Here is an 18,886-nt window from a genome sequence, read left to right as displayed (position 1 = left end):
CCTCTGTCTTCAGCAGCCCGTCCCGCCGACTAATTCCTAGCTGTCCCTCTGATACTGTGGAACACGGCCTGCTGAGCCCACGTCTCAGTGTCACTTAAAGGGATGACGTGGAATGCTGTATTTAAAAAGTTCACTCTTAACAATTTAGCTTCTAAATATAAGTATAGAAGTCACTCTTCCTGGCTAGGGAGGGAAGGAAAGACAGCAAGTTCTGCCACTAGCCTAGTTTGGAAGCTGAAGGTCCTGTATTTAAATGATGTCACTTAAATAGTTCTGTCAGCATTCGTACCTGCTCAGCACCGAATGCAAGCTTTGTCAGAGGCTGGTTTTGGCATTTAGTAATGTTCAGCCCTACTGGGGACAGTTCCTTTCCAAAGACAGGAGCTAAAGGTTATGAGTAATAGGCCGAATTAAATGTTGACTGTGCCCTGGATTGCTGGCTGCCTGCAGGTCACACCCACTCTGGAGCAGACAGAGCAGAGGAAACAGCTGTTTCTGGCTCACGTGTTCCACCTGGGAGAGCTCCCACCTCGTGCTCTACCCTTCTTGCTGGCCTGGGTGACTTCCCTTCTCCTCCCAGGGAGTGTTGAAATCTTCCTGCTGCTGCTGTTCTCACCTCCCTGGAGCATCACTTATCCATACGACTCATCCTCGTGGCCACAGGAGTCCTTACGAGATGGGGAAGGGTTTCTTTCTAGCCAAGGAGACCAACCAGTAGGTCCCAAACACACCTATACCCTCTCAGCACACCGTGGGGAGGCGGAGTTTGTCTTCCTTCTCTCTCGTGGGAGCCACACCAGAGTGAACTTGGCTACTGATTTAGCAGTGGTGATACTGAACAAAACAGGGGCTGTCCCGACCATGTACCCGTGAGTGGGATCCAATGGTGGGGGCAGCAGAAATTGTGTCTCCAGTTTAGGGTCTGGGGCAGCCACTACTTTGGTGGGCAAAGGAGGGCTCAGTTGGCAGCCTGTCCAAGTCAACCATGGTTTGGTAGACAGAGCACAGGACTTAGAATCACATGGCCCTGGGTTTGAATCCCAGCTCTGTCCCCCAGCTTGGACTGGTTTGCTCATTAGCCTTTGTGGGATGCGTACGTGTGATTGCTGTGAAGGTGGAAAAATCAGCCCAGTGTCTGATGTAGTAACAGGTGCTTCATTGGTAGATCCTCTGTTTTCCAAACTAGCTCCTGTTGCCTCTAGTAGGACTGCTGAATGAGAGCTTCATTTTCTGGGTTTGTTGCCACTTTTTTTTTCTTAATTATTAAAAATGTTTTTTCTCACTGCACTGTTGGGGGCATCGTTTCCTTGTGTCCCAAAGTGTCCCCTGCTTCTCCACGCCTCCTGAGCGTCTTTCCTCCCTGACCACCCATCAGCAGGGAGAGACCTGTTGTAGGAAATGAGTAGCTTAAGATTTTTCTGTGCTTTGTTTATTGTTTTATGTTTTGAGCTTCACTTTCCAGATTCCCACTGAAAGATAGTTTTCACAGGGAGGCGCCGGGTCTGGGCATGTTAACAGAAGATCTGAGGGAATCTTGGGGCTGATTCTGTTTTGAGGTGAGATCTTGAAATGTTGCTCTGAGGAGTGAGGGAAAGTTGATTTTATGTGAAGCCATGGGGAGGTCACTTCTCTGTAACCCAGAAGAAGGAAATGGCCTCTTGGGTCTCCATGTCCCTCACCGGGATTTCACACTGGCGTGGACATCTGAGGCCAGAGGACTGAGCCCCGTGGCTCCAGCTGCCGGACGGAGGGCCCCGTGGCTGCAACTTCTCGGCGTGTGCTGAGGGCAGGCAGCGGTGAGGCCGCTAGAGCTGAGGGGAAACGTTTGTGTCGCAGAATTCGAAGTTTTGCTTTGTTTTTAGGCTGACGAAACTCAGCAGACCCCGAGGTGGCTTATTCTCAGGAAGATGGAGCTTTGCTTTTGCAGGCTTGGCCTTCCTCACTTTAATTTTGAGGTTGGAGAAATTACAGGCACTCAGCTGGGGGTGGGGGGGCGGCTGGCTGCCTTCTGCTGCATCTGTCAGGACCACAGACTGGGGGATATCTGAGAATTTGCCCCTCCTTAGAAGCTTGAGACAAAGCTATTACTAGAAACACAGGGGGGCTGAGGGATGGCATTTAAAACTGGACGGGAAGCATGCACAGTCTGTTGTGGACTCATAGGAGGGTAAACCATGGGGGGAACCTGCACATTTTATTCTGCATTTGACTCTTTTCAAATGCTAATATATTCACAGGTCGCTGGTTCAAAAAATAAAAGAAGAAGGGATGCTAGGAGAGAATGCTTCATACAAGGTTAAAAGAGAAAGAAAGAGAGGGAGTATTTCAGGCCCTGACCCACTGGTAGCTTGTACTGGCTACGGGCCAGGTGAAGAGGCTGCTGGGAGTGGGCAGCGTCATCGTGGAGCTGAGGTGTTGTGGTGCGGCGCCGGGCGGAGCGGACCACGAGAGGGGCTGAAGTGCCGCTCCTCGGGGTGAGAGCAGGTGAGGAGAGGAAGGAGCACCTGCGGTCAGTGGGACAGGCCTCTTGAAGGCTGTGGACCTTCAGAGTCTCCTAGAATCACCAGAATGGTGCACATTCTGGAATGGGGAGGATGTGGCAGAGAGCAAGAACTCCAGCTGTGAAGTAGCAGATAGGAACAGGGAGACTCGTTAATACGGCGCTTCGGCAGACCTGAGAGTTTTGCAGGGGTATCTGTTGTTTCCAGATACTTTCGACAAGTGAGGAGACACACACCTGATAATTCCCAGTCCTGTCCACGGCGGCTGTGATCTCAGCCTAGCTTAGGAAACCAGACTCATCGGCCACAGAAGGGCAGGACTCTGTCACCTCCCTTACTGGATTCCTATAACAGCCTCTGTCAATGCGGTTCCTCATCTGTAAGATGAGGAACCAGCGCTCAGGGGAGTTATATGACTTACACGCCAATGCTCACACACGGTGGAGCTGGAATTGGGCCACGGATGTGTCTGGTTCCAAAGTGGGAGCCCTTTATCCCCACCACAAGGGCTCCCAGCAATCTTTGCTTCACTGAGGGGTGAGGCTTCCGGCTTTTGTAAGATGCACGGCTGATGCTAGAGGGACTGGGCAGAGAACCTGGGCCTGCCGCTGGCTCTTCCGTCTGTGTCTGCTAGTCCATTCAGCGGGTGTTGGGGAGCTCGTGGCTCCTGTTCTCATTGCGTCCGCTCTCCACTTGGGCGCTCGCTTTTCCCTCCTCAGCTGCCATTCTCTGAAGCTTGTTTCTTTTTATGTATTTTTTTTTCAAAGCATTCTTTCAGGGCACCAGTGACTTCCTATGTGCCAAATTCAGTAGCCTCTTCTCAATCTTTACCCTGCCTCAGTGTTTCCTCAACTTCTGTTCATCTCACAGCTTCCATAGAAAATGAAAATATTTGTATGGCGCACTGAGATCAAAGACCAGGTTGCTTGATACTGGAGGTGACCAGCCTGGAACTCTGGCTTCCCAGAGGGCTGGGGGGATAATATTGCTGTTGTTCACACAGCACCAGTTAGGAAGCTGTGCCCTGCTTTTCACTTAGTGGCATATAGCCGAGAAGACAACCGTCTTGAATTGGTTCTGTCATTGGTCCTGGCACCTCTCCCCCGATACTGGGATCATGTCTGCCTTATATAATCTTTGGGGACTTTATTAACCTACTGCCCTCATGGGAGCAGATAATGTGATGCCTCCAGCCTAGCTCCAAGAAGGATACTTAGGTAGAGATCCATATCGTAGGGCTGAGAGATGCCTGGCACGTGGAAAGAGTTCATTAATACATTTTTCAGTGAATGTTGAGTGAATTCACATTACCACCCTGCTCTCCAGCACACACGTGCTGAATCTCATCCCGTGTTACCCTTCTCCCATCGTTCCACAACCAATATTCTGTAATGGAACTTCTCACGAGAGGTAGGGGAACCAATGTGAAGAATGCAGTCTTGTCCTCTGTTTAGAAATTGTTGTGTTTTGAAGTCTTGTCTGGAGATTCTTTTCCCTTCTTGGTATCTTGTGATCAGCAACACCTGACCGTTAGCATCGGCTATTCCCATCTCTACCTGCTCCAGGTACAAGGTAGCATAACTCGATAACAGTACCTCAGTCAAAAAATCAGAACATTGAGTTAGGAAGGAATGCAGGGTGTTACTAGTCAGTGAATCGATTGTCACAAAGACACCATCCAGAAAGAAACAAAAGTGAGAGGAATGCAAGCCCAAGCACCTGCTGCCAGCAGCCCTCCTCCGCAGTTGGGCAACTTCAGCAGCTGGTCACTTCAGGCAGCTCACGCAATCTCTCTTATTCTCTTCTTTTTAAGCCCTCGCATCTCCTCCCTCTTCTAACCTACTCCACCCTTGTGCTTCTATGGCTCTGCTGTCTCTGACTCACTTCCTGCTTCTGTGCCCATATTTCTTAGTAACTTTTGCTGACTCCTTTATTAAGCCTACACATGTAGGCTTTTCCATGAGTTTTTCTACCCTTTGGCTCTCCCCTCCTTAGCCCCCTCTTTTATTCCCCCATATATTAAAAAAAATTTTAATCATGGCAGAATACACAAAACGTAAAATTTACCATCCTAACCATTATTAACTGTGCAGTTCAGTAGTGTTATAGTAAATTCACATTATTGTTGCAACCAATCTCTAGAATTCCTTTCATCTTATGGAACTGAAACTCCATGTTCATTGAACAACAAAGCCCTGTTTCCCCTCCCTCTGGTCCCTGGCAACCACCATTCTCCTACTTTCTGTTTCTATGAATTTGACTACTCTGGGTATCGCTTATAGGCAGTTATAATGAAGTAGTATTTGTTTTTTTGTGACTGGATTGTTTCACTTAGCATAATGCCCTCAAGGTTCATCCATGTCGTAGCAGGTGTCAGAATTTTCTTTCTCTTTAAGGCTGAATGATATTACATTGTAGGTGTATATCGCATTTTATTTATCCATTCATCTGTGGACGAACACTTTAGTAGCTTCCATCTTATGTCTTTTGCGAATAATGCTGCAGGGAACGTGGGTGTACAGATATCTCTTTGAGGCCCTGCTTTCAGTCTTTTGGGTATATACCTAGAAGTGGAATTGCTGGATCATACGGTAATTCTATAATTTTTTGTTGAACTGCCATACTCTCTTCCACATGTGCAAAGGTTCCAATTTTCTCCATCCTTGCCATTCCTTGTATTTTCTGGTTGGTTGGTCTGTTAACAGTAGCCGTCCTAATGGACGTGAGGTGGTTTTGATTTGCATTCCCCTAAGGATTTGTGATGGGAGCATCTTTTCATGTGCTTGTTGGCGATTTATATAACTTCTTGAGAGAAATGTCTGTTGGAGACCTTTACTCATCTTAAAATGGGTTCTTTGTTTTTGTTATTGAGTTGTCTCAGCCCCCTCTTGTGGAGGGAGGTCTCACCCTTCCCATGGCTGCAGCTACCTCCTTTATCTGGTCTGTGGACCTGTCCTTTACCGTGAGCCGTATGGTGGACTACTGCCACCCAAACTTTAGTCTCCTCTCTGACTTCCTATGTTTTATTTCTTGTGTGCTGTTGGTTGCCAAATCTGTCAGTTCTGTCTCCACCAGTTTGGTCTGATCTGTCCCTTCTGGTATTTCAGCCATCACCCTGGCTCCAGGGTACTGAGGGTGATCACAGGCCAGTATAGTTTGGTGTTGACTCATCTCTCATCTCTGGTGAAATCTTGGGGTGAGGTAGCATGGGTGAAGGGTGGCATGAAGTTTGAAAGAACATGTTTAGTCGTATTATAATATTTTATACTTGGAAAATAAAAAAGAAACCTTTTGATGTGACATGGAATAAGGTTCAGTAAAATATTCTTGACTTGAGGGGTTATGCAAATGATAGATTATCTTTTGTGAACAGCGCTTTACAGTATTGATACTGATCAGAACTAACAAATAATTGGTTCGGCGCTTAACACATGCCAGGTACCAGGAGTTTTGTGCATGTACTGCCTCATCTAACCTCATTCCAACCTTATAAGGTGGAGGGTATCATCCAGAAAAAGAAACTGAGGCGTTGAGAGGCCCAACGTCACCCATCTAGGAAGTGGTAGATGCAGTATTCACACCCTGGAAGTCTGGCTCTAGAACTGTCTCTATAGTAAGAGGAAGCACAAGGCGTTTCTATTTTCCAAAAAGGACTCCTGAGTTAAATGGGCCTCAGAACCCCTGGCCTTCAGGAAGAGCCCCAGGTTTCTCATCTGCTCCCCGCCAGCTGGGGCTCTCTCTGTCTCTCTGCCTTTGAGGGCTCTGTGGCCTGTGAGCTGGCTGTTCCTGAGGTGGGTCCAGGTGTTGTCTCATCTCTGTCACTTGCATGTACCATCCCTCTGGAGTCACAGGCCCCACTTCCATCATCTTTGAAGAGTCGCCTCTTCAGGGAAGCCGGCTCCCCCATCCAAGCTGTCCTCAGCCTCCAGCTGCTCCTCACAGTGTGCGTATCACAGGCTCCAAGTGAAGTGAAAGCGCTCGAAACATCTCCCCGCAGTGTCCAGCCATGTTCATTTTCTTCCCAACTAGACTGGGTGACTTGAGATGAGATTCGCCTGCTGAGACCTAAGCACTTTCCCTCTGTACCCAGCGTGGAGTGTGTTGGGAAAATGATAAGCTAAAAAATACTTCCCACATCGAGGCTCAGGCAATCATGCAGTCCAGAGTTTCCATGCTCAGACCAGACCCAGGAATCTTTGCTAGGTGAGCACTCCTTGGAATCAGAGAGCCTAGCTCCTCTCTTCTCACCGTGTCCCAGGAGGTTTTCCTCTCAGAGCTTTGCTTTCCTCCTTGCTGCAGTAGTTAACTAAACAGGAAGTTGATCGTGGGCACTTTTCCCCAGATGCTAAAATGAGCAGTGGCCAGGAGAGGAAGAAGGGAACTGGCCTGTGCCTGCGGGGAGGGAAGGGAGGTCAGCCCAGAGGCTGGTTCGCTGGGTGCCTGTTGAGGCTTGTTCCTGGGATGTTTGTCAGGGAATGGCTCTGGAGAGGCAAAGCCAGGGCACTCTTGTTTACACTTTGGTTTCCCTCAAGGTGGCCAACAGTAACAGGTCAATCAGCAGGGGAAGGCAAAGTGACTTCAGTCCTAGATCAGGAGGGAAAATCGAGTCCTTTTAAAAATTTCTTCCGGAAGTTTAAGTGCTTTGGAGAACGCTCCCCTACCCCCACCCCCAAAAAACAGGTTCCTTGTTATTGGTTTTTGTGGGGTTTTTTCCGGCCATGCTGAGCGGCTTGTGGGATCTTAGTTCCCCAACCAGGGATAGAATCTGGGCCCATGGCGGTGAAAGCACCGAGTCCTAACCACTGGACGCCAGGGAATTCCCCAAAGTTCCTTGCTTTTAAGTCTCTCAGGATGCCTGACTGTATACCTTCCTCTCTGACTCATCCTTGTCTCTCCCAAGTTTAGTGCCTGTGCCAGGCACATTTGAATCCCCTCACCTAGGCGGCTCCACTTTCCCTGCTCCTGTGTACTGCAGCCGTGGCCAAATGGTCTAGGTGGCAGACGGCTAAGTGCCCTCAGCACTTTGGAAGCCCTGAAGGCGCTGGCTCCCTCAGGCTTGGCCTTGCCTGAGGTGTTTCTGGGTCAGCTCCTGCCCATAAGGTCTGGGTATAAAACTTCCCTGGTTGGTAGAGATTGACCTTGATGGTTACATTTGGGATCAGAGGCCCCAGCACACAAAATGTACAAGGCCTCACTTGTTTTGGGAAAGCATTTGGCAGGCGGGTGTGTGACCCAGCTTTGGGCATGTTGGCCGCCCGCCTCCTCCCACGCACCATCAAAGTCCAGTGGAGCTCCTGTGTTAGGAGAGAAGCCAGCTTTGTGCTTTGGGTACCAGGGTGATCATTTCCCATTACCTTCTTATAATATTGGGTATTTTCTTTCTAGCTGTGTAGGATGGATGAAACTCACCAAAGCAAAGTGAAAGTTGTGAAATTCAGGGGACCTAGTTCCGTTTTGAGAAAGCCTTCTAAACTTCCTTAAGAAATACTAGGAATAGCCTGCTGTATATTTCTTCTTTGTATTTCACGGGTTTTGACATGCATAAACACCTTTCTTTCCATTTCCCCAGACTTACCCAATTTTAGTTCTTTATTTTTGGTTATCTGCTGTCTGGGGATTGCGTGGACAAGTCTCCAGTTGATTTATAAAGTGGGCCAGTAGTCTTATTGCAGTGCATTCTCTGGTTAATGGAGAGAGGCATCACCAAAACGTCACGGTTAATGGAACAGTTCATGTTATATGGAAAACCCTCTTTTCTAGTTTCAATATGGGGCCTAGGAGAATAGCAGCGCAATACCAGCTACTGCTGTACACTTGCAAAATCTGCACACATTTTCATTTTTGGATGGGTGAGTCCTAAAAGGGGCCAAAGACATATGACTCTGAATCACAGCGTTTCTTCTTCCTGTTTGTAAACAGGCAGGTGTTTCCCCCACAAGTCACTGTTTGGCTTGGATGGGTTTAAAAATTTGGGTCAGGATAGCACTTTTCAGAATTCTTTCTAACATCTGGAAACCCAAGGCTGTGCCTACAAATAAATGCCTCCAGAGGAGGGAGTGTGTTCATGGCATTTTCTTTCTTTTTTTTTTTTTTTTATCGGGCTAAGTGACTTTATTAGAGAAAGCCAAGATGACAACGGACTTAAGAGTTGGCATTGGGGCCCTTCTTCTTGCCAGAGGTAGGCACAACATTGACAAAGCGCCGGTTGTACTGCATACGCCTCTTGGCCCGGTCCGTCTTCGTCTTCTTTTCTCTTGTTTGCCCACCTTTGGTGCCTGACCTCTTACTTTCCCAGCTCGGGCCAGGGAACCATGGACTTTACCTCCAAGCACGCGGCCGGCTACTTCCAGAGTGCTCAGAGCCTCCACCGCACACTGGCCCAGGGTAGCCTCATCCTCTAGGGGCGTGCCTGCCACGAGCAGCACTTGATCTTCTGGAGCGATGCCCTCCAATGAGGCTACATGAGCCTTGATCTGGGCGACCGTCTCCTGGCCGGTCACCTCGAGAGTGTGTAGCTCCTGGGCACGGACAAAGAGCTGCATGTTGGCGACTGAACCGCAGATACCGCTGCCGCTACCGCGAAGATGGAGTCGAGAAAGAGCCGTGGCATTTTAAGGCAGTAATCTGGCCTCTCACAAATGTGTGAGCATAGGGGCATGAGGTACCCGTCACACATACAGAGCTCCTGTGTATGCATCCCCCTTCCAGGTACCAGCAAATGTGGAGAAATGTCAGGATCGGATGGAGTGTTTCAATGCTGATCTGAAAGCTGACATGGAGAGGTGGCAGAACAGCAAGAGGCAGGACTTCCGGCAGCTGCTCATGGGAATGGCCGACAAGAACATCCAGTATTATGAGAAGGTAATGAGCAGGCTGACAGGATGACAGTCTTCTCCTTGAGGAAGCGTTTCTAATGGCCAGAGCCTCTGGTCGGGGCCTGCCAGAAGTCCAGAAGGGTCCTGCCGGGCCCATCTCCTTCCCTTAGTTTACGTGTTTAGTCTTAGCAACCCCTGTGTGTCCTCACCCTGCTGTGCTAGATGTGGTGCTGGGTTTGGAAGCCGGGGGGTGGGGCGGGGGGGGGCCTGGGTGCCCACAGGAGTTTCACTTGCACACCCTGCTGATGGAAGCAGCAGTTTTATCCTCCAAGCCCTTTAGCCCTTCCAGCGGCTGCTTCCCAGTCAGTCAGGCCTACAGCGCAGGGATGTCCCCAGTTGATAGAGGCTTCGGGGTTCCTTTAAGCTGTTCTGTGGTTCTTCACACAGGGGTTCTTCCCTTCATTGTGCTGTGGGTCCCTTTGGTCATCTGGTGAAGCCTAGAGACCCCTTATCAAAATACTGTTTGTTTTTTAAAAATAGACTTTGAAGTACTGTTTTTAAGTACCTAAAACAAAGGGATGTAGGATTACAAAAGAAAACTTTTAAAAACAGTTTTTTTGCTGAGTCCCCTTAAGCTGTGGACTTCAAGGTAGGCGTCCTGCCCGCCACCCTCACACACACGCAGCTGTCATCAGGCTGCAGCGGAGTATCCTCAACGTTTGCTCCTAGCGTGTCCAACCCTAGGTCATTGCTGCTGACGAATTCCCATATTCCTTAAAGCTCAAAGTTATCGACGAAGAATGGCCCAGTGGTAATTCAACGAGTAACCTGTAGACTTAAAATCAAGCTGAACAAGCATTAACTCAGCTACTCCCATCACAATTCTAGAAACACGTCGTCATCTCAAGCTGGAAGAATCCGTCTTTTTCAAAAGCTTTGCTGGTTCTGGCTGCTGTGCAGAGGCAGTGTGTCTGCATCTTGATCGGGAGGAGGGTTAAGGAAGAAAGTCATGGAATGGCCCTTACTTGCCAGGTCTTAGTAAGGGCTGTTTCACAGGGAAGGGGGAAGGTGGTGTACGCCTCTCCTCAGTACCTTTCTCATGGGACCCCCACCGTGTGTCTGCATTGGCACTGGGCCGAATGCTTTGCATATGTGATCTCATTAAATTTAAATTTAACCCCCATCATGACACTGTGAAGTGAGTTTTAGGGGCTTTCAATTGAAAGCTGAAGAAATGGAAGCTCAGCAAGGTTTTAAAACTCTGCCCAAGGTCACTCACCTTGTGAATGACTGAACTAGGATCGGACTTGGCTCTCCGGGTCCACAGGTCTGAGAATTAACCACACACGGTCAGTGAGGGGGACAGAGACCACGGATCTTTGGGGACAGTCCTGACTGCCGAAAGGTGGAAACATCATTCCGTGTGCAGCCAAGGCCTCTTTCCTCTATTGACCGTGCTCTTAGACAGGGTGCCTCTCTGCGCCTTAGTTTCTTCATCTGCAAGATGGGAGTGATCCTTATCCATTGAATGATGGTGAAGAAATAATGAAATGATACCCGAGAACCTCTAATGTGCCTGGCAGATGGTGGATACTCAGTGAATGGTGCTTCCTTCCCTCGTGCGCTCACTCTAGCCCCGCTTCCCACTGCACCAGTGCTGACTCAGTTGGATGTTCATTCCTCCTCTTGGTGATTAATTCCAGTGTTCCCAAGGCCCGCGTCCCAGGACTCAAACCCAGGGCCTTTATCCACATCTTGCCGCTGTACTGCAAACAGGGCCACTGTCTTGGGGCCTCGTCTTGGCTCCTACTTATATTTCACAGATGCTTTTTGTGTACTGTCTGTGTACAAGGGACCAGGTACACATCGGTAAACAAAGTGGCAGGACTCCTGCCATTAAGGAGCCGTCTGTCTGGTGGAGGATAGATGTTAATCCAAGAATCCCACCTTTTCAGAGAAATACGTGCCCTACAAGAAAAGAACAGGAAACTGGGAGGAAAGACTAGGGGGCATCATTCAGATCAGGATGGAAGGGGGCAGGTAGAGTGGGCAGGAAAGGCCAATCTGAGGAAGTAACATTTAACCTGAGTCTCGGAGACAACAAGTATTCCAGGCAAAGGGAGCAACATATTTAAGGGTCCTGGGGTGGGAAAAAGCTTGAGTGTTTGTCCAGTGGTTAACTTTGTGAAGAAAGCTGGTATTTAGTTGGGTCTCTGGTCAAGGGGACCTTTTGCTTCCTTTGTAGTTTTTGAAGTTTTTTACAATGAAAATGTTTCCATGTAATAGTTGTATAATAAAATACGTTTTAAAAATGCTAAGAAGAAAAGAAAGAAAAAGCAAGCTGGTGTGGCCTTGGTTCCCATCATTGACATAGAAGAACCTTCCAGATCAGAGATGATGGCCGAGGGAGAGAACAGGACCCAGGATGCCACGGACCCCACACTGGGTCTCTTGCTGACAGCAAGCTCCTTGAGGCTCCCTGGGCTTCCTTCTTTTTTTTTTTTTTTTTTTTTTTCCTGGGCTGCCTTCTGTAGGGCAGGGTCTGAGTCCAGCTGCTTCTCCAACCTCAGAGTCACCAAGGAAGGAAGCAAGGAGCTATTGCACCACTCCCTTCATCCGGCTTGATCTAGGGATGCGTCTCTCCTCCCCCATCCTCAGGTCTCCTCCCCAGATGACTTAACACAAAGCCTTGCTTCACCCTTGGGCTGCTCCTAAGAAAGGCCTTATGTGGTTCTTCTCTCCTCTTTATGCAAGAGACTGCTCGAAGGGCAGGTCATTTCTGCCGAGCAGTGTGCTCTCAGAGGAGAGGGCCAGCATCTTCCAGGTTCTTGGCTCTTCTGAAGGGTCTGGAATGAAAGGCACGTGTGTAGTGGAAAGAACGTCCACTTTGGAATCACGAGCTCTGCCGCTCATGAGCTGTGTGTCTTGGGAAAGTTTTTTTTTAACCTCTCTGGGTCTCATTTTCCCCACCTGTGAAATGTGTGTTTGTGTAATAAATAATAATTCTACTTGCTAGAGTTGTTCCGAGGACTAGTGACAATGAATGTAAAATACATAACAGTGTCTGGACATGATAAAACTCAACAAGTAGAGTTCCCTCTCCCCATTTTCCTTTATGGGAGATCCGGGAGTGGCCCATACAAGGAGATCTGAGGTGGCTGAAGAAGAGCGGGTTTTCCGCCCCCTCTGGGTCAGGTGGCTGGCCCGTTCCAAGACAATTTACATACTCCTGCAGGCGCCACCCACACCTGGAGCAGTATCTTCATCCTGGCTGAGAACCTAGGGCCTAGGGTTTGCAGCCTGCCCTCTCTCCTGCTTTTGGAATGGAAGGAATTTCTTTCAGTGAATACATTTCCACTCACTGATAGGAACTTTACGGACAGTGCATTTAGGCCTCATAGAGACGCTGCAGTCTTTCTTAGAGATGGGGGCAGGGGGAGATGTAGTCAAATACCTGTTGCCTCCCTTCTTGCTGCTAGCTCTGCGTAATACATGTAGGTGTCGTTAGACCAAGGTGACCCAGCAGGATTGACAGTGTGAGGGTATAGATCAAAGCAGAATGAAGACGCTGACCCTGAAATCTGAAACTCCACGCTGATGCTCTGTGTGTGTGTGTGTGTTGTCGTTCCAGTGCCTCATGGCTTGGGAGTCGATTATCCCACTACTGCAGGAGAAGCAAGAGGCCAAGTAAGCTCCTTCTTGGGACAGAGACTCTCCTACCTATGCCGGGCATGGCGCCCACACCGGAATGTCCCTGCAGTGCTAGAGAGGTAGCACCAAGAAAACAACACAGAAACATCTCTCGTTTGTGTATTTCTTTCCCTTCCCCCCCACCTTTGTCCGACAGTTGTTTTCAGTGAGTATTTATTCCTTGGTGGCATCTGTAAGGCTGTCATCATCTCTCAGCAGAAGAAGCATACCTCCGTGGTGTGAAGGAACCTGTTCGGTGGGACACTACGAGGATTTGAAACTGAGGGACAAGACAGCCCTCAGCTGACATTCTGACATCTCGTTACAGTCCCCTCTTTGGGGACGGCAGAGCTGCCTGCCGTGGAGGAGAACCCGGGTCCTGCCTTGCAAGGCCGTGAGGAAGGCATGGACAGAAGGCAGCTCCTGCCTTCCGTGGATGCACAGTGGCTCTGGAATCGACCTCCACGGGCCTCGACTCGTCTTGGCCTAGAAGGAGGTGTCGGCGCCTCTGTGGAAAGCCCTTAATGTACAGTGTAGCTCTGAGTGTGGCCTGCTGCCTGCCTGTCATGAGTGACACCTGTGTTATGGTTTCCGGTTCGCATAGGACCGTTTAATCAGTGTCTAGGTGCGTCCATGCTAGAGCAAGCAAGCTAGCATCCTTGTCCTTTATGCGATGCCTTGGGAAGCTGAGGGGGCAGTGCACCCCGAACTTGTTTCTGACACTAAAATGTAGTAGATTGGAAACTGTTTTGTGTAAAATGAAAAAAAGGTGCATTTTTCTCTGTGACGTTCTTCGATGTTCTTTTGCTTGTTAAATGTCATCAGGGTAGAGAGTTAGGCCTGTTAGGGGTCATCTGTTGTCTTGAAGTCAGAGTAGCTCCGAGGTGTTGAGGTCAGCGGGCATATACCAAGCGCCACCTCCCATGTCTGCTTTGTGCAATTTGCCTTTACCTCACCAAAAACTCCTAGTTTAATGTCTCCTGCTGTGTCGGCTGAATGTTTGGGCATCCTTTTGGGGAGAGGCTGGCATATTCTTATGATACAGTCAAGATGTGTAAACTCAGTCTGAATGCTCTACGTGAAGTGCTTTAACCTTACTCTTTCCTAGTCAGGAAGAAGAGTCTGTATCCAGGTGGGCCTCGAAGATGCCAAGTGTGACAGCGAACTCTTTGCTACTGGTTAAGCGGAAACCTCCTCAGTTTGCAGCCACGTTCCTGGGGACGGCTGCATCTAAAGTCTTCATTTCAAACTATTAGCGGGTTTCCTTTTCAAGTGTGTCAACACAAAACAGACAGACAAAGAGGATCTCTCCTCCAGCTTGTTTTTTTCCCCTCATGAAGTTAAAGCTACCTGTGTCATGTTTGTGTTCTCTCGTCTGTGGCTCATCTCTATAAAATTACAAATCTGAGCCTCAAATAAGCGGTAGGATTATTTTTTTTTAATAAAACAGCTGTGCTGAGACACTGCTGCGTTTGCAAGTGAACCTGCAAATACTGGTCAACGTGCAGACTGCTGAGGTCACTGCATTCCGCTTCTAGCTGCAGATCTTGGGGCAGCCACGGCTGTGATGCTGGTGGGGCAGCCGTTGGACAGCCCAGGACAGTTTGGTTCTGCTTCACCGTGTTTGAAAAAGTGGCGGTTTAAGTGATAATTTGTACATCAGTTGGTACTTGTGCACACTGTTAGACCCCATTTGTGCCATTCTAAAATCCTTTGATGTGAATTTTCTGTTTGGTACAATTAGAGATGATTCATTGAAGCAGAAGGGTGAGAACAGTCCACAGACCCCGAGTGGTGAGTCAGTGTTTCCTTCTACCTCTAAACCATCCTGTTGGTGTGGGTGTCGACGTCCAGGTCCAGCCTGAAAGCTTGCTGGTGGAATCGGGGCATGCATGTGATAGTGGGTTGATGGCCTCCTACGGCTATTTGGCAGAAAACACTAGACTGACCCAGAGGCGAATGCTTACCTTTGGGAACATGTGAAGTCTTGCCTGGTGGAACGTATGCTTTAAAAATGTTGTCCAGTGTGATGCAAGCTTGGAAAGAACTGTGGAAGGAGTTCCAGGAAGACTAGACTCTAGTCTGCTGCTAGTTGCCGAAGCCCAGGCACATTCCTGTGGAAGGGTTAGATGGGCAAGAAGGCAGCCCTACCAAAAAAAAAAAAAAGAAAAAACCATCAGGTTCCTTGCTAGGATATATGGGGAAGGGGAAGGGGTTGGGGTACACAGTCATCCCCTTACATTATTGGAGGCAGAAGACTGGTTCTGAAGGGATGCAGGCATCCTGGGCTTTTATCTTTCTCAGTTTGTTTGGTCTCCCTGTGATGTGCCTGTGCTTTAAGACTCCAGAGAGAGCTGGAAAAGGCAAACCGACCTCCAGCGTGCCATTGACAGCAGAGCTTGGAGGACCAGGGTATCTTGCAGCCTTCCTTGGAGAAATGGTCTTTCCAGAAAAGGGACCTTTGTCCCTTACTTCTGGCTGGCATCTGATGAGGTGAGGAGGCTGGCGCAGAATGCCAGGGACAGTAGGCAGCGGAGGAGGCCCTCCAGCCCTTCCCACCCCTGCGGCTCCCTCGGGCCCCCGAGGGTCAGCAGTCCCAAGCATTCACCTCTCCATCTCCATCAGCATGAAGGTGATTCCCGGTGAGAAGTGTAACCCAGAGACTTATGTGCCAAAGACTGCCCCGTAGAGGCTTCATCACCCCATCCTTCTTGGCTCCACAAAAGCCGGGGTGCTGAGATCACTGACTCCTCTCTTGTATTTATTTTCCAAGAGGTTTTTGCTTGAGGATGTGTCTTACCTCAGGCAGACACACGTGGACAGGTTGAGACTTGAGCACGTGGCAGTGGAGTGGAAAGTCATCCCTGTCAGCTGTCCCTGGGCCGGGGAAGTGAAAGGTTCAGTTCACCTGGGTGAGAGATCCAGGCTAGGGCAGAAGAGAGAATTCCTGGAAACTGAGCAGATCTTAAAGATGCAGGTGAGGTTGAAGAGAGCAGTTGCGATTTGCAGCCGATATGGACACTGCTCGTCCTTACCACATGCTGGATCTCCAAGAAGACTCTAGGCTGCTCTGCTCAAAGCAAGGAACCACTGCCCCTGCTCGAGCTAGGTTTGGGGTTGGATTTTATCATTTTTAAAGACTTAACGATGATTCCTGGGTGACCTCAGAAAAGTGTGATGATGGATGTGACGGGCTCTTATTTCACCGTGCTGCTCATTGAACCCACCACACACCTTTCTATAGCTGAAATAACAAATACCAGCACGACTCTGGGGATGGTGGTGGATGTAACCTAAGTTTGTCTTCATGCCAAATTTCAGCCACACCCAGAGTGTGTCCTTCATGTTACTGACTTGAATGTGTGTTCTCAGTGGCTGTCCACACAAGGGAATTAAATGCACACCTGCTGCTCGTTTCCTGTGAGGCTGCCATTTGTGTTGGGACGATGGGCTGTTCTGTTTAGAGAAGGGCACGATGCCGTGTGGCAGTGTGCACATGGACTTTCCCTTGGGACGGTATCAGCCCAGGAGGCACCCAGAGGTTGTGTGACTTGGCCCTGCTGTTGATAGCATTGAAATCACGGGCACCTGGCTCTGTTTTGATGCCATTCGTTGGGCCACACAAGAGTCATCCTCTGCCCTGTGTCCTGAGCTGGTGAGAGTGGAGGGAGAGCCAGGGCCAGAGCAGCCTGTCTTCTGAGCAGAAACGGCCCTTTAGAGCAGCCAGAGTAGAGCCCAGTTTTAACCCATCCCAAGACCCAACACAGGTCTGCCTGTTGTCAGGGTACGGCACACCAGTCCTGGCCCCCACCTTCCCAGACACCTACTTTCAAGGTCTGTGGAAACTGGGTCATCTCATCCTGAGGCTGGGGTAACACTGCTTTGGCCATCCCTGTCTGCAAAATTGTTTTGGGCATTTGGGTGTACCTTCTCCCTTTCAAAAGTCCTCCATGTGCCACCAGATTGAACACGCCGTCTCACTTACTGTGTTTTCTCTATTCAGATGACATTTCCCTCAAATTCACCTGCCATCCCCCGGGCCAGACCTACAGATTGAGCTGGGTGTGTTGGGAGTTGTTCGCCTCTTTGTGGTTTGTTAATTGAGTGAATAAACCAGGAACCTGATTTTTCATCAACCCACCCAATAGGTGGTTTTGCTTTCTGTATTAAGGATGTCTGGTCTCTCCATAGTTGCACAGATCAGAGCATGCGCAGGGCTGTCTACGTTAGAAAAGGTTTGGGGTGGGGGGCAGTTACAGGGAGTGTGACTGTTTTTTCTTAATCAGATGTCTTTGAAATGCTCTCCGGGTGTGACTGTCTGACCCCTTCTGTGTGGCAGAAGAAATGTTATCGAGGTAGTTTTTACTACTGTAGATAGTCTGTAAATAAGTGCTTTGAAAAAATAACGTTAACAAACCAGTAAGATATTTGTCTGATTCATAAACATTTTGTGTATTTAGCACTTGAAAGTCAACAAATCCAGACTTTTAGAAATGCCACAGACTGTTAAAAGCCTAACTCTACTTTTTGAGAAGTTGTCAACACCTGCTAATATGCCTTATTCTTCAACTACTGTTTTTTAGATTCTGGATAGAAAGAGTTTTTAGAGATGTAATCAGTTGTTCAGTTTAAATACTTGAGGCCTAACATAGCCAGTCTTTGTTCCTCTTAAAGAAACAAGCAAGAAAGTGAGGTTCATAATTAGGGCTGCCTTTTGGGAGGAGAAAGCTAAGTATTGCTATTGCCAAATGATATTTTTGATAATGTAAGGAAACACAGGGACCACAAAACCTTTTTGTTGTTGTTGTCGTTGTTGTTTTAAAGTGTGAAAGATTAATTTAGTGCCTTTTGGCACATTTTTGATATTACGGTATCAGCATCGACAAATCACTTAGATACAGAGAACTCTATAGATTACGACAATATTAAATGTTTACCCTGATTCTGTAGAACAGCTTCTTAAAAGATACCGTGGGGGCCTCAGAGCAGCATACTTTACATAGAAATTCTCCGCAGGTTGAAATGCCAAAAACACGAAACGTGCTGCTGACACACGTAATTTAGTCCTTTGTCAGAGAGCTTTTACTGTTAAAACCAGCGATTGGGGACAGCACGTGCGCCTCTCTGGGCGGCGCTGCCCTCTCACCGGGTGATTCTGGGTGGCCGGTAGGCCAGGTGTGAGCAGGTGACACCTGCCAGCTCCCCTGTGTGACAGGCTGGCTCACAGTCTCAGACCATCCCTCCAGTCACAAATGATACTGGAAGGAGGGAAGGGGGGTTGCTTTTTCCCCAGTGGGGAAGTGGGGAGGGGAAAGTACATTGCAAACAAAAATGTGACTCCGTGGGATAAAACAAGGCCCGTGTCAGCTGGGCCCCCGTCGAATAACAAACCAGCAGTTCTTAGCAGTCAGCACCGTTCTCCTGGGCACCCCTGAGGTTTTGGTCCGTTGTACTCTTGTACCTGTTCCCTTGATGTCTGTGTGTCGGGAATGCGTTCAGACATGATGTACATCTGATATATTCCCGTGAAATAAGCTGCCAGCAAACTTTCTAACTTGTATTTTAACTGTTGGAAAAACAAACAAGCAAAAAAAAAAGCCTTTTGCTTAGGTCATGTCCAAATTATGGACTGTTTATTATTTTAGAAATCATTCTTTACATTTAAAATTTTACAAGAAAAACCCTGAGGTATTGATCAAGTCCTCCGTGTAAATGTGTGCTCTTCTCTCCATGCTGCTGTTCAGCCACATCAAAAGCTGTGGGAAAAAAAAATAAATGTGCTTGAGAATGTGTGTCCTAGATGAGAAGGCAACTTATTTCCAGATCAAAGTCTTTGTTTCATGAAGCTACCAAACTTTAAAAAGAATGTCACCTTTTTTT

At 48.5% G+C, this 18,886-nt stretch overlaps 1 protein-coding gene and 1 pseudogene across 1 annotated transcript in view; one reads left to right on the top strand and one right to left on the bottom strand.

Moving 5' to 3' along the window:
- SNX30 (sorting nexin family member 30) overlaps window positions 1-14,469 on the top strand; it is a 105,002-nt gene extending 90,533 nt beyond the window's left edge. The window contains exons 8-9 of the mRNA XM_060014313.1: window positions 9,210-9,362; window positions 12,948-14,469. Of these exons, the coding sequence (XP_059870296.1) occupies window positions 9,210-9,362; window positions 12,948-13,007 (213 nt within the window). The 3' untranslated portion in view covers window positions 13,008-14,469. The remainder of the gene's footprint in view (window positions 1-9,209; window positions 9,363-12,947) is intronic.
- LOC132426539 (ubiquitin-like protein FUBI pseudogene) lies at window positions 8,589-9,118 on the bottom strand (annotated as a pseudogene).
- Window positions 14,470-18,886: the final 4,417 nt, after the last annotated feature.

The sequence above is a fragment of the Delphinus delphis genome, chromosome 6, assembly GCF_949987515.2.
Source record: "Delphinus delphis chromosome 6, mDelDel1.2, whole genome shotgun sequence".
Classification (NCBI taxonomy): Eukaryota; Metazoa; Chordata; class Mammalia; order Artiodactyla; family Delphinidae; genus Delphinus; species Delphinus delphis.
The sequence above is the reverse complement of the archived record's forward strand: the minus strand, read 5'-3'. Positions and strand labels throughout refer to the sequence as shown.